At 62.5% G+C, this 13,368-nt stretch overlaps 2 protein-coding genes and 1 long non-coding RNA gene across 3 annotated transcripts in view; 1 reads left to right on the top strand and 2 right to left on the bottom strand.

Moving 5' to 3' along the window:
• Positions 1-3,595: 3,595 nt before the first annotated feature.
• Positions 3,596-8,271, top strand: UBALD2 (UBA like domain containing 2). Its single transcript, XM_040580991.1, has 3 exons — positions 3,596-3,805; positions 4,356-4,418; positions 7,734-8,271. Exons 1-3 carry the CDS (start codon positions 3,686-3,688, stop codon positions 8,052-8,054), a joined length of 504 nt encoding a protein of 167 aa, XP_040436925.1. The 5' UTR covers positions 3,596-3,685; the 3' UTR covers positions 8,055-8,271.
• A 641-nt stretch (positions 8,272-8,912) lies between these two features.
• Positions 8,913-13,368, bottom strand: part of LOC121086175 (glutamine-rich protein 2-like) — a 30,249-nt gene continuing 25,793 nt past the window's right edge. The window contains exons 11-14 of the mRNA XM_040589583.1: positions 11,122-11,187; positions 9,869-10,139; positions 9,640-9,718; positions 8,913-9,214 (exon numbers count right to left, since the gene is read on the bottom strand). Coding sequence (XP_040445517.1) covers positions 9,027-9,214; positions 9,640-9,718; positions 9,869-10,139; positions 11,122-11,187 — 604 coding nt within the window. The 3' untranslated portion in view covers positions 8,913-9,026. The remainder of the gene's footprint in view (positions 9,215-9,639; positions 9,719-9,868; positions 10,140-11,121; positions 11,188-13,368) is intronic.
• On the bottom strand, positions 12,300-13,056 carry LOC121081756. Its single transcript, XR_005825800.1, has 3 exons — positions 12,968-13,056; positions 12,559-12,684; positions 12,300-12,335 (listed from the first exon to the last, which is right to left on the bottom strand). It is a non-coding gene; the product is annotated as an uncharacterized LOC121081756 (long non-coding RNA).

Genomic DNA, 13,368 nt, shown 5'->3' with positions numbered 1-13,368 from the left:
AGGGCCAAGCCCCCCGTTCTTGCCAGCAGCTCGCCTGGCTCAGGGGGAAGGAGACAGAGCAGTGGCTGGCACGGGGGCTGAGCCGCTCCCGCAGCACCCCAGGGCTGCATAGTGCTGAAGAGGGGGGTCAGATTAGAGCCCCCCCAGTACACACCTCCATCTCCTCCATCCTGCCTTCCCAGCTCTGCTCCGCACCAGGAGCAGCTGCGTTTGCCGGGCGCTGCCTCTGGAGGCAGGGAGCTGCCTGTCTGCTCCAACGCGCCCCAACACTCCCCCAACAAGCTTCCCCCAGTTCTCCCAGTGTTAAGCTACTGGGAAGCATGGGCCACCTTCGCATTTCCCCCTTGGAGATAAAGGTGAAGGATGGACCCTTCAACCGCTCACTTAAAAACATGGGTAATTAATTAGTCCTGCAGCGCAAGTTAGTGGAGCATCACATGATTTTGATTTGAGTTGATAACACGAGTGCTATAAATATCAAACGGGAGATGTGCAGGGAGGTGGATCAGCTGCCCCAATGTCTTCGGCTACTCAGCGGTGACGTGCCAAGGCCATCCCCGGGGGTCCCCCCTTCACACCTCCCCGCAGAGGGACACAGCTTCTCCCTCCCTGATGGCTTCCTACCTGCACAGTCCCAACAGCGGCTGAGAAAAGCCAAACCGAAGAGCAGCCACCACCGAGGCAAGCCCAGGGGCAGCTCTGTACCCCATCTGTCAGCCTGCCACTGTCACACCGGGACCCCCAACCCCAGCAGTGACACCGTGTCTGTGCCACTGGATGTCACACCCGGGCTGGGTGCTAAGGGGAGCATCGGCCAAAGAGGAGCCGAGGGCGACATCAGTGCCAGGAGCCTGCTCCAGCTCCTGGTGCTGGCACCCAGCTGGGAGCCCCGAGACCCCAGGGGCTGATCCCTGCTCACCCCAGTGCATGTTGTGGGGACTCTGTTCTGCGCATGGATTGTTTAAAAATCCAGTGCAGCCCAGAACTGCTGAGTGCTGGTGCGGCCCCGCTCCCCTGCCTTGCTCCAGCCAGCAACAACAGGGAGAAACACGAGCCTAGGAGAGGGAGCCAGCACATTTCATTACCGGCACACAACAGACTGCAGGGTTTTAGTGCAGATAATAATTCAAAGTTATCCCCGTGCAGATCCATAACCCAGCAGTCATTACACGCAGAGCTGCTGTGTGCATGCACGGCTTGTGGGTTTTTTTTTTTCAGTGATTACTGCAGCAGAGGATTTTGTAGGACAGTGCCGCAGTGGAGTGCGGGAGCGCTGGCAGGAGCTGGGTGACGATATGGCTTCGAGGGCAGGTTCCCTCCCAGGCCTGCCCGGCTGCATACATGCTGCACCCCAGCACACGTAAAGCCAGGGCAAACCCCAGTGGGGCTGACCCAGCAGGGCCATGGGGAGGGGGAATCCAGTGCACAGAGAAAAAGCAACGTTTAAGTCCAAAATGCACTTGCTGCTGGGCAAGATGCAAGTCTGACGCGCTCATGCTGCCCAGCTGTGGGATTTGGTGTGTGCGTGTTTGGCAGGGAAAGAGGATCCTGCTCCTGCCTCCTCGTGCTGAGAGGGAAACCGAGTCACGGGAGGGCACAGCGGTTTGCTCCCAAGTTTAACAGGAGAGTGAGAGTCTCACCCGTTGCAGCAAATGTTTGTCCATATTCCCAATCCACTCCCAGTCCCTCCAGCAGTCACTTGCACAAGCTGCAGAGCCAACAAAGCAGTCCTGGGCTGGCTCTGATGCCAGCGCTTGCAGCCCTGCAGGGTGACAATGGCTGGGGAGACAATGGCCCCTTCATTCATGGGTGCTGAGCCCTGACGAGGAATGCCACATCGTTGTTACCCCCAAAGGCTGGTTCCCAGAGCAGCTCCTGGCTGGGAAGGTGGAGCAGGGTGCTGGGAGCCCACACCCTGCCCGGAGGGGTGACCCCACACCCCCTTGTGGGTCCCAGCGCCTGCCAGGGAGGATGGAAGAGCATCTCATGCAGAATCAGGCCAGGGAGAGTTGACAGTGAAGCCTCGCTGCAAACCCTGCCCCAAAACGGGGCTTCTCCACCAGCTGTTTTGTTTGGTGGGAACAGCTGAGGTGTCTGCAGCAGCCCGGCTGGGTACAGGGTCTCATCCTGAAGGACTGAAGGTCCTGCTGCTTTTCCAAATGTCACTAACGCTGCGTTGTATCACAGCCTCGGATGCCCGCTGCCCACGTGAACCCCGCAGGTTCGTGAGCCAGGGCTCACAAGCAGCTTTTCCCTTGTTTTTACAGGCAGGTGCTCTCCGAGGCCGGCTGCTCACAGCTTTGCGAACTCAGCTAGAAGCCGCGCTGTGCAGGCAAGTGGGTGTTTTTGGCAGGCAGGAGGCCCTGAGCACTCTCCAGGGCTGTGCGTAAAGGGGCTACATGCAGGAGGCAGGCAGGGTTGGGATCCCAGCTTCCGGAATTGCTCCTCTTACACCTCGGCCTGCCTCAGGACTGGTTTTGCTCCAGGAGGATGAAGCTGCCAAAATCTCAGCTGGGCAAGTGGGACCCTCCAGGCTCATCACTGCATCCCGGCAAGTGGGATCCCCTGAAAACCCCAGGGCGATGCCCAGCTTGGGGAAGCGATACGCTGGCATTGCTCCCGTCACACTGCTGCCTGCTGAACCCCACCACCCACGGGACATCGGGACTTTGCAGAAGCCCCAGGTGGGCCCTCGCCCACCAGCTGCCGAGGTAACCAGCTACAGATGCCACTTCAAGTCTCCATCCCTTGGCCGGCTGGTCACCACTGCCACAGCCAAACCTCCAGGGGCTCTTTTCAGCTCGACCTATTTCCACGCCATCCATTTGCAAAGTCCCTGATTTATTCGTTTGGGTTTTAAACTCCACTTTTCCCTTTTTAATTAAAGGCTTCCAGGCATGCATCGTGCCGGTGCTGCTCAGTCCCCAAACTCAGGAGGGCAGATGGGCCTGGGGCGGGGGAGGGGGGGGAAGCTCACCCTCGCAGGCTGCTGTTGAAGCTCCGAGTCACCAGAATTTTAAATATTATATTACAAAAAAATCCCAAACAGAACAACCAAAACCCACCACCCAAAGCTCCAGACCCAGGGGCTCTGCCTAAGCCCCCAGCCGAGCCCCCAGCCCAGGCTTTCCTAGGGCAAGGCCAGGCGGGTGAGCTCGGGCCGGGGTTCCCTCCCGGGGTGGGGCCGCTGCCCCGGGGGCAGGGGGTTTCCGGGAAGGGGGAGCCGTGCCAGGGGGAGCCCCAGCCCGGAGCAGCCCCAGGGTGCCACCCCCACCCTCCCGCGCTTCTCAATGAACCTCCTCAATGAACGTGATGTCACCAACGCCGTCTGAAAAAAACCCTCGCAACCAATCAGCGGTCCGGCCGCTCCTTCCACCGGCCGCCCCGCCCTCCCGGAGGTTCAACGACCAATAGCGATGCCTTCTGCAGCCAAAACACAAGCATCGACCAATGGGAAGGCAGAAGGGCGGGGCGCGGCGCCGGGGCAGCTGGAAGATTCGAACTGAACGCCCGTCGGGGCGGGCGGCGCGTCGGCGGCCAATCAGGGCGCGGGGGCGGGGCCTCCCCGGTGTGCCCCCCCACCCCCCCCCGCCGGTGCCCCCCCTCCCTCCGCCGCCCCCCGGTGTCGGCGCGGCGTGGGGCGGCGGGCGCGCTCCGGGCAGCGCTCGGCGGGGCCGCCCCCGCCATGTCGGTGAACATGGAGGAGCTGCGGCACCAGGTGATGATCAACCAGTTCGTGCTGGCGGCCGGCTGCGCCGCCGACCAGGCCAAGCAGCTGCTGCAGGCGGCCCACTGGCAGTTCGAGGTACGGGCCGGGCCTCCCCCAAACACACACACCCCCCCCCACCCCCGAACCGGGGTGCCCCGCACCGGGAGCCCCCGCCACCCCGCAGGGCCTCGGGGCGGAAGGCCGGCCCAGTCGCGGCCCACCGACACGCGTGGCCGGGCCGGCACGGCTGCCGCCCCCCCTCCCCCAGCACCCACGCGGTGGGGGGGACCGGCTCCGCGATCACCGCGTCTATTTATATTCGGGCCGTGACCTGAGCTGCGACTCCCCCCCCCATCCCTGAGCTGGGGGCGGGGGTGCCGGGTAAACAAGGGGAGGGGGGTGGGCGGGCTGCACCCCCCCCGGCGTGGGGAGCCCCCGGGGGGGTGTGGGCGCGATGCCCCGTGGGTCGGGTGAAGGGCAGCGCCAGGCTCCCCCCGCCCCGGGCCTGCCTCGGGGGGAGGGGGTCGCGGGTGCCCCTCGGGGCGGTCCCACGGGGGTGGGGGCTGCGGGGCGGGGGGGGGGGGGGGGCGTGTTCCCCTTCCCCCTTTGTCTGGGGTGGGCTGGGGCTGACAGCTTGTCCCCGCAGACGGCCCTCAGCGCCTTCTTCCAGGAGACCAACATCCCCAGCAGCCACCACCACCCCCAGATGGTAAGTGAGACCCTCACCCCCTGACCCCCCTCCATCCCCTCCCCACCCCCCATCCCCAAAACCACCTTTACACCCACCCCCGGCAGCTACCAACCCCCCGCACACACACACACCCCCACCACCACCTACAGCCACCCCCCAGCTCAGGCCCCCCCGCCCCCCCTGGGGGTCCGCAGCCCCCCCCGGGCCGTGGAGCTGTCAGCTCCCCTGCCAGCCATATTGCTCTGCGCCCGGAGGAACACGCAGCCGGCGAATGTAAACACGAGCTAAAATGTCTGCCAGGAAATAGTTGGTCTCGGCGAGCATCGCGCTGCCACTTGGGCTCCCCGGGCCGGGGCTGGGGGTCCGCTGCGACCCCCCCCCCCCCTTCCCCAAAGGCTACTTGACCTTGGCCGAGGGCACGTCCCCTTGGGTCCAGGGGAGGAAGTTACCCCCCTCGGGGTGGGTTTTGTTGTGTTTCTTTGGGGTTTTTTCACCTTTTTGTTGGTTTTTTTTTTTTTTTTTGTCCTGCCGAGCGGTGCCGTGCGGGGGGAAGGAGCGGATCTGGGCTCAGCCGATTTTTGCCCCTTTTTTCCTGCTGTCGGGAGATGGCCAGCCCACCCGGCATCGCTGGCAGCCACCACTCGCTCTTGGAGAAAGTAATTTTGCCGGCCGGCTCCTGCTTAAACCCTTTTTATTGTAATTCCTCCTTCCCCTGCACATTTCCCTGCTGCCTCAGGGAGCTGGCAAAGGGTCACCTCGCGGAAAAGCTTCTTTCCCAGTGGGATAGGGGACGGGAGAGGTGTCGGGAGCTGCCAGCCAGCTCCAGGCCTCGCTGTGTTTTCACACCAAAAGCCTCATTGGGGTGATTCCCATTGGGCAGCTGCTGGAAGCGGGATGCAGAGCAGCTCCCACGAAACCCATCCTGCAGCTCGTCCCTGTGCTCCCAAGTGGGACCCACTGATGACTGCAGCCACCCTGTCACCCCCACCCTGGGACCCACCGAGGACCGTGGCCACCTGGGGCAGCTCTCCCCCTTCCCCGCCGTGTTTTTCTAACACTGTGTGCTCCACGTGGTGACAAAATACCTTTCACCCTCTCCCTAAATACTGCTGCCTTGCATTTTTAGCATTTTTTTTTCCCCTACCACCCCAACCCCCCCCAGTATCCCGATTCCTGCAGTTTAAAATAACCCGCACGGCTCCGGGCTGGGGGTGAGACGAGGGGCTTTACAGTTGCGGTTTCTATTTCTTTTTCAAGTGACAGAGAACAAAGCTGTGAGCACAGCAGCACTCACAGCATTACAGCGTGGGGCGGCACGATGCCTTCACCCCATGGAGGGGGGCCTCCCACACCCAGCAAAACCCCCGGGGGTCCAGGCTGCAGGGAAGGGACCCACCAGAGCTGTGCAGTGTGTTGGTGCGGCAGCTCACGGTGGGACCGACCCTCTGACAGCTGAGTGGCTCCTGAACAAAAAGTGTTGGAGGAGGAAGGCAATAATTGCATGGCAATGCTTACGGGGTTTTTTAAACTGATGTTTGAAATTAACCTGGCAAACACCACCCCAGAAGCTCAGAGCTGTGTGTCCCCCTCCAGCACCGTGTCCGATCTCAGCCCAGGGTGGTGGTTGGTGTGTGGCTGTGGTGGTGGTTTTTTTCAAAACACCGTTGCTTGAAGTTTTTTGGGGTTTTGTTTTTTTTTTCAACAAGTATCTTTTCAGATACTGCCAAATTTATAGGCTGTATAAAACAAACAAAAAAATGATCTGGTTTACCACCACTTTGAGGTGAGCTCTGAAATAAGTTTTCCAAAAGTCTCTGTGCAGCAAGGGAGGAATGGCCATGCTTGCCACCAACCCATTCAGTGGCAGCCTGGCTGTGATGGCATTTTTGGGGTGCCCCAGCTCCTCACACTGATGGGAGCCCATCCATCCCGTTGCCAGTGCCAGTCTGCTGGCTGCTGCTTCCTCGAGGTGGGGAAGCACCCTTTGAACGGGTGCAGCTGGGACCCTCCTGGCCGGGGCTTGCCTGCAGCCGGGCGGAGCAGGGAGCAGCTACAGTGTGCCCTGCTCCTTCCTCCTTGCATCCCGGGGTGGCTGGGATGGGGGTGAGGAGGAACCTTGAAGAGGGATTGGGGTGTTTGTGTGTGCTGGGGCTGCTGACCACCAGCCAGGGGCAAATTCTGGGATAAACCCTGGGAAGGGGGAGTGTTGACCGTCAGATGTGTCCCCCTGCTCCCCACTGCTGAAGGCAGCAGGCGCTGCCCTCGCCCCTTGGCACTGCTCTGCATCCCCACAGCTGGCGAGATGCTCCGCTGTGCTCCGAGCTCCAATGGGAGCTGCGGCTCCGCAAGGGGGACAGGGATTTGGGATGGATTTAACCCAGAGGGGTGAAGCCCCCGGCACATGCACCACTTCTGTGTCCACGCATCCCCTCCCAGTGCATTCCCCCTGCCCACACGTGCTGCCCATACACAGATCCCTTCCCCGTGCAACATCATGGAGTTTTTGATCTAGCTGGGAGGAGGGGGGCAGGGAGTGCCCCCCCAAGACTGTACCTCGCCAGGGACCTGGCTGGACAAAACGCTGCTATTTCTAACTCCCCGTGCATGTTCAGAGCAGCCTGTGGAACAACGCTCCCTGCCAGCAACTCCACTCTGGAGATAGAAGAGGCAGCAGAGGTGTTCCAGCAGACACCCACCCTATTTTTCAGTACTGGAGTGAAGCCCCCTCCCCATCCCCTTTGGGGGGCTTTAACATCCCCCACACTCAGAGTGTAGCACATGCTTTGGTGAATTGGGGCCCTCAGTGCTGCCAGCCCCTGAGCCCCAGCGCAGGACCGGGACCCCCCACCAGATTTTCCTCTGCCAGCGAGGTTGGCTGGGCAGGGGCCGGATCCGTTCCTGGCTGGGCGCTGTATTTAGCTGGGTGCGCAGCAGGGGCTGTACCGGGAACTGCATGGGGCCCAGCCTGCCTTGCACTCACTGTTATAGAGTGCAAAGGGAAGGGGGACCAGGGGGGACCCCAACACCCTCCCCACACATCAGGCTTTGAGCACCCTGGATGTCCAAATTGTCCTGCCCGAGGCTGGGCTGGAGACCCTCCTCAGGCAGCCCCCACGCCTCTGGGGGAGCCCCCTGCACCCTTAGAGTCTGCATGGCAGCGCCGGATACCCCAGGACTGGCCAGACCCAGGTTCTGAGCATCCCCTGGGGCTCGAGGGTCCCAGGGGTGGGATGCAATTGGGAACCTGTGATGGGTCCGGCTCCTGCGGGTGCGTTGGGACCCCAAAACTATCCATGACCAATCTGATGCCCATTCTCTCCTCTCTTCCCGCAGATGTGCACCCCCAGCAACACGCCGGCCACGCCACCCAACTTCCCGGATGCCCTGGCCATGTTCTCCAAGCTGCGGACCTCCGAGAGCCTGCAGAGCAGCAACAGCCCCATCACCTCCATGGCCTGCTCCCCTCCGGGGAGCTTCAGCCCCTTCTGGGCCTCCTCGCCCCCCAGCCACCAGCCCGCCTGGCTGCCTCCCTCCTCGCCCACCGCCCACGGCCTCCACCACCATCTGCACCACCCGCAGCCCGCCTGGCCCCCTGCCCCCCCACCTGCCACCCCCCCACAGAAAGCCGTGGCCACCATGGATGGCCAGAGATAAGACTGGGTTGGCAGAGGCAGGGGGGAATTGAGGAGGGGGCTGGGCCAGGGCGTTGGGAGCAGGGGCTCCCTGACAAACGCACTGGAATAATTTTCTAGGTTTTATTATTATTTTGTGGGGTTGGGGGAGGATACTGCCAGGGAGGGCACTGGCCCACAAGAGCCTCTGCAAGAGTTGCTAGCTGGTCTTTTCTCCCCCCATTTATTTTTTTTTTAAATATATAACTATAATATATAAATATATCTTAACGTATATAAATCCAGAGAGGAGGAGCAGCAGCATGGAGGCAGCTGCCTGGTTGGGGGTGGGGGGGTTGTCCCTACAGCTACTCCCCTGCCCCCAGCATCCCTGCAGCAGGGCAGGAGAGGGAAAGCAGGGAGTAATAAAAATATCAATGGATTGAGGTGGCAGTCAGCACCCTGGCTTGTGGCCACGGTGGTACCCTGGATCGTGGCCACATGGCATGGAGCTGCTGGACCCCCCACCAACCCCCACTCTGGGCTGCCCAGGTGCTTTTGGCAGTGCCCAGAGCAAACACGCCTCCTCTGATTTCCAAAATTCAGCCTGGCTTCTTGCACAGACTCCCCCTCCCCTCACCCCAGCAGCCCCTGCCCTATCCTCGCTTGGCACCCCCAGGGCTGAGGGGGATTTATCAAGGTGATGCCCCTCCTGTCCCTGTGATAGCTGTTCATGGCCCTTCCCCATAAAGGGGGAACTGGGGTTTTTTTTAGTTTTCAAATCAATCTTGCTTAAAAAACAAAAACAAAAAAAACCCCACAAAAACAGGTTGAAGGTTTTTTATTAATTTAAAAATAATAATACAAAAATAACTTTTTTAACAGCAGCTGTCCCCGCCTTTTCTCTTTGCTGGGAGGATGATCCCTGGCAGGGCACCAAGAATGGGGGCGAGCCCCCCCATGCCACCCCCCAGCCAGTGCCCTCAGGCGCCACAGGCGCCCTGCTATCTGCCCTTTAGTCTTGCTGCCTGCAACTGCTCGCTCTCCTGCTCGAGGGGGTGGGTTTGCCCAGGGACCCCAAGTTCCGCTCAGCTGGCACGCTGCTGTACTTGTGGTGAAGGGGCTGGATGAAGATTCCCGGTGCTGCCTGGCCCAGCTGGCTGTAGGCTGATGCTGGCTTCTGCTCAGGTGAGGTGGCGGTGCCTGGGGGTGAAGAGCAGGGCTTAGTCCCCTTGCAGCCCCCAGGGGGTGGGCGCCAGCTGCAGGCAGCAGGGGCAGCGGCCCGGCCAGAGACAGCCCGAAACGGGGTCCTGGCCCCCACCTTGAAGCACACAGGCCGTAGTCCTACACTGGCCAGGGCTGCCCCACCATGGCCCCCCACCTCACTCCAGCTCCAATGTGGGGACCAGTCGCCCCATGTGCCAGCCCTCCCCCTCCATCCTGCTTCCCCCCCCACCCCAGACCCCCTCCCACCCTGCCCAGCTGGGGGCACAGACCCCTGCTTGCCCCCAGTAGCAGGAGACGGCAGTGGGAGACAGGGGAAACACTGGCACCCCACGGACACCCTGCCCACCCACCATCCGCTTGGCACGCACTGGATCCCCTCCCCACACATGCCCCGGCCGTACCCTCCTTGTCCACGAGCAGAGGCCGCCGGCCCTTGTAGATGCGGCCATCCTTGCCCACCAGCTCCACTTCGTCACCGAGCTGGGAGGGAGAGAGCAGGCTGGCTGAATTCAGCATCCCCAGGCAACCCTCCCACCCCCAGCTCTCCCTGGGGAAACAGAGGCACACAGCCCTCCCCGTGCTCAGCATCCCCCTCCCTCCCAGCCTTGGTCACCCCCACCATGTCCTTACCTTTGTCATCCCTATCTGGATGGGGAGCTGGGTGTGGGACTTGTGCAACCGCGGGGTGCTGGGCGGGTGAGGCTGGAGCGTGGAGTTGCGCTGCAGCAGCCGCGGGGTGCTGGGCGGGTGAGGCTGGAGCGTGGAGCTGCGCTGCAGCAGCCGCGGGGTGCTGGGCGGGTGAGGCTGGAGCGTGGAGCTGTGCTGCAGCGGGGCACCGAGGGTGTGCTGGCCACCATGCTGCCGCGGCACAGTGGGCTGCTGGCGTTCAGGCGTCTGCTGTCTGTGGGATGGCGCACAGGGATGCTCAGCACCTGGCACTGTGGCACCCCGTGCTCCACCCTACCGCACCAGGGAGGGGGTCCAGAAGGTGCCCCCCAGCGGGCTGTGTCCCTCCTGGCTCCTTTCCCACTGCCGCAGGAGATCCGCGCCCACCCAGCCGCACCAGTTCTGCTCTTTGCCCGGGGAGCCGGCCGTGGCCAGGGCAGGTGCCTGCACCCCGCGCACGGGGCACCGGCAGGCAGGAGCCGGGCTGCCCCAGCTGCGGGGCTGAACCTTGGCGACTTGTCTCACAGGAGGCACCTGATGCCCCACCAAGCCCCAGGGCAGGCTGAGACCAGACACGGCTCATCACACCTGGCTTCAGCACCACGGAGGCAGAGAGCTGGGCTCCATGGGCAGCGCAGGGCAGGGCTGTCAAAACCCCACAGACCCGGGGCAAGCACAGCTGACCCTCCCCAGCACATCCCTGCTCCCCTGCCCTGCCCGGGCACCTTCAGACCCCTCTGTCCACACCCGGGGAAGAGCCCTCCCTCACTGGGGGGGCAGGGACACCTCGCACCCCAAGGGCCAGGGATGGGTCCCCATGTCCCCTGTGTTTCTGCTGTTGAGTTCCCTCTGCCTTGACAGCGGTATGGGGGTACGCAGCGGGGCAGGGGGGCAGTGGTGGCAGCAGTGGCAGCGTAGGGATCATTCTGGGGAGAACAGGAGCCACGCATGAGTCACTGGGACAAACAACCCACCCTGGATTAAAGCCAGCAGCCCCAAACTCGCAGGCTTGTACCCCACGGCAGCACCCTGCCCGCCACCCTCAGACAGGGGTCCCCATCCCCCCACAGGTGGGCAGAGGCCTCGGCAGGGTCAGCCCCCGCGAGGCAGACACCCTTACACCTGTGCCTGGCGCAGCAGGGCAGCGCCAGCACCCATCTCCCCCCGTGTCCCACCCACACAGCCCCCCTGATGCACCGCTGCTGAGCGATACTCACGGGCCAGGCACGAGCATGCTGAGGGGCCGGTCGCAGGACAGGCAGCTAAACGGGACCAGCAGCTGCCTGTGGGGACACAAAAGGGATGGTGAGAGCTCCTGGGGGGGACACAGCCCTGCCAACACGCAAGCAGGCAGCTGGCGGGCAGCAGCAGGGTGCTGGGCACTTGGCTGTAGTGAGTTACGGTGTCTGGCAGGGGACAGTGGCTTCTGAGCCTGCTGGGTCCCCTACCAGCCCAGTAAGGTCCCAGCCTGCTGGCTGCTTACAAAAGAAAGGGGCTACGGTGGGGAGAGCAGCTGGTTGTGGGCTCCTGCCTGGAAAAAAGCTCCACCTCATACTGGGCACCGGAGGATCTGCCCGAGGGAACAGGGCAAGTGCTGTCCCCAAAGCCATTGCCGGCCCCATCGCACTCACTTCTTAATCCCAGCTCCGCCGTCAGGCATCGCCGGTAGCCTCTCCTTGAGCTGCTTCAGGCTTCTCTTCCAGTTCTCTAGCTCCTGCTGGAAAGGCCCCAGCTCCAGGCGGTCCAGCTGTGGGGACACACACACCCTCAGCCAGCTGCCCTGGCACGAGACGTCATGGTCCCCAGGGAAAAGGCAGCAGCAGGGATCCTCACAGGGATGCTGCCTTAGGCTGCCAAACCCTGGAGGTGACAGCTTTGCACCGCAAAGATGAGCCACCCCTCACCTTGGAGTCCATCTCTTCACGGAGCTCACTGAGCTGCTGCTGGACCTCCTGCCAGCCCTGCCCCTGGCCTGTCACCTGGCTCCGCACCTCCTCTATGGCCTCGTACAGTCGCTCTATGTTGGACTCAAACTGCGTGCAGTTGACTTTGCCGGCCAGGGCAGCTTTGTCTGCTTTCTGGCAACAGAAAGAGGCAGGAGTGGGGTGGGGAAAGGATGGAGGTACAACGGGCAGGGCCAGCCTGTGTCAGGGGTAAGGGAGAAGTGCTCCTGTGGGGCCCTGCTCACCCCATCACCCCCGTGGGGTCAGACCCACCAGCCAAAGAGACCCACGGAGAGACAGAGGGACCTGCAGCCGCTCTGGAAATCCTCCCTCCCCCAGGCCAGTTCTAATGCCCCCACCTCAAGTGACAAGGAGCATCTATCACCCTGCCCAGGACCCCCTCAAGACCGTACCACTTCCAGTTCCAGCGCCAGGTCTTCCTTTGCAGCTTTGTCCCTCTGCAGTCTTTCCACGGACTGGAACAGAACCTTCCAACACAGAAAGCACCCCATGACACCATGGCCGGGTTGGAGCTGCCTCCCGGCCAGCCCAGCACTCCCGACTCCTCCCCATCCCCCAAAAACCTCTGGCAAAGGTACTTTGCCCCTCCACAGGGCTGCCAGCAGGCTGGCAGGGACACATCCTTTGTGGGCCCCAGCTGGGGGTCTGCCTGGAGGATGCTCTGACCCCTCAGGGGTTGCAGCCACCTACCTCTAGGTCTCCCTGCTTCCGCTGACAGTCAGCTACAAGATTCCCTGTGACGCGGCTCAGTCTGTCACAGTCCTCTTGGGTCTGTTTGACATTGGCCTGGATGTGCTCCAGCAGCGCCTTGTCCTGCTTCAGGGAGCAAGACAACAAGGTGGTGCTGTACTGGGGGGCGGGGCAGGGGGGGGGTCTAGCTGCCCGCAGGGACTAGAGCCAGGGTATTCGGCCGGTGGCCGCAGGCTCTCAGTGCCAGCAGGACATTTGCATCAAGCCTTTCATTTCCTTCCATGCTGCTGACTCATCCACGCCAATTTGAGGGGCAGCAAGGGGCCCCCCCACAACACAGCAAAGCACAACCAGCCGGGGGTGTCCCAGCAGCCCCCTCCCAAGCCCACCATGCCAGCAATCTCCCTACCTGGCTCCTCCCCGGCAGCTGCCGCGCCACCTTGCCCGCTGCCTGCAAGTTCACCTGCTCCTGGAGCTTCTGGTAGCACCGCAGGAGCTGCCCCAGCTGCCCACTGGCGTTCATGTTGCAGTCGGGGCACACTGCCTTCTCCTGCCCCACGCCCCTCTCCATCGCCTTCAGCTTGTCCAGCTGCAGCAAAGGGAGAAGGAACGGGCTCTGAGGTGGGATGGATGCAGCCAACAAACCCAGGTGCCACGCAGACATGTTGGCCCCATCCTGCCAAGGGATACAGCCGGCAACCATGCCAGGACCACCCCACGGAGCCAGCGGGCAGTGGGAATGCTCCCCCTGGACCTCACCTGCTCCTGCAGCTGGGCAGCCACCTCTGTCACCCTCTGCTCCAACGTGGC

This window comes from Falco naumanni, chromosome 1 (assembly GCF_017639655.2).
Source record: "Falco naumanni isolate bFalNau1 chromosome 1, bFalNau1.pat, whole genome shotgun sequence".
Classification (NCBI taxonomy): domain Eukaryota; kingdom Metazoa; phylum Chordata; class Aves; order Falconiformes; family Falconidae; genus Falco; species Falco naumanni.
Note: the sequence above shows the minus strand (reverse complement) of the source record. Positions and strands in the feature narration are given on the sequence as shown.

What these genes read in the sequence shown, in the direction of transcription:
- UBALD2 (XM_040580991.1), top strand. Translation starts at nt 3,686, where the DNA reads ATGTCGGTGAACATGGAGGAGCTGCGGCACCAGGTGATGATCAACCAG. An exon ending in CGGCCCACTGGCAGTTCGAG is followed by an intron (nt 3,806 to 4,355) that starts GTACGGGCCGGG and finishes TTGTCCCCGCAG; the next exon opens with ACGGCCCTCAGCGCCTTCTT. An exon ending in GCCACCACCACCCCCAGATG is followed by an intron (nt 4,419 to 7,733) that starts GTAAGTGAGACC and finishes CTCTTCCCGCAG; the next exon opens with ATGTGCACCCCCAGCAACAC.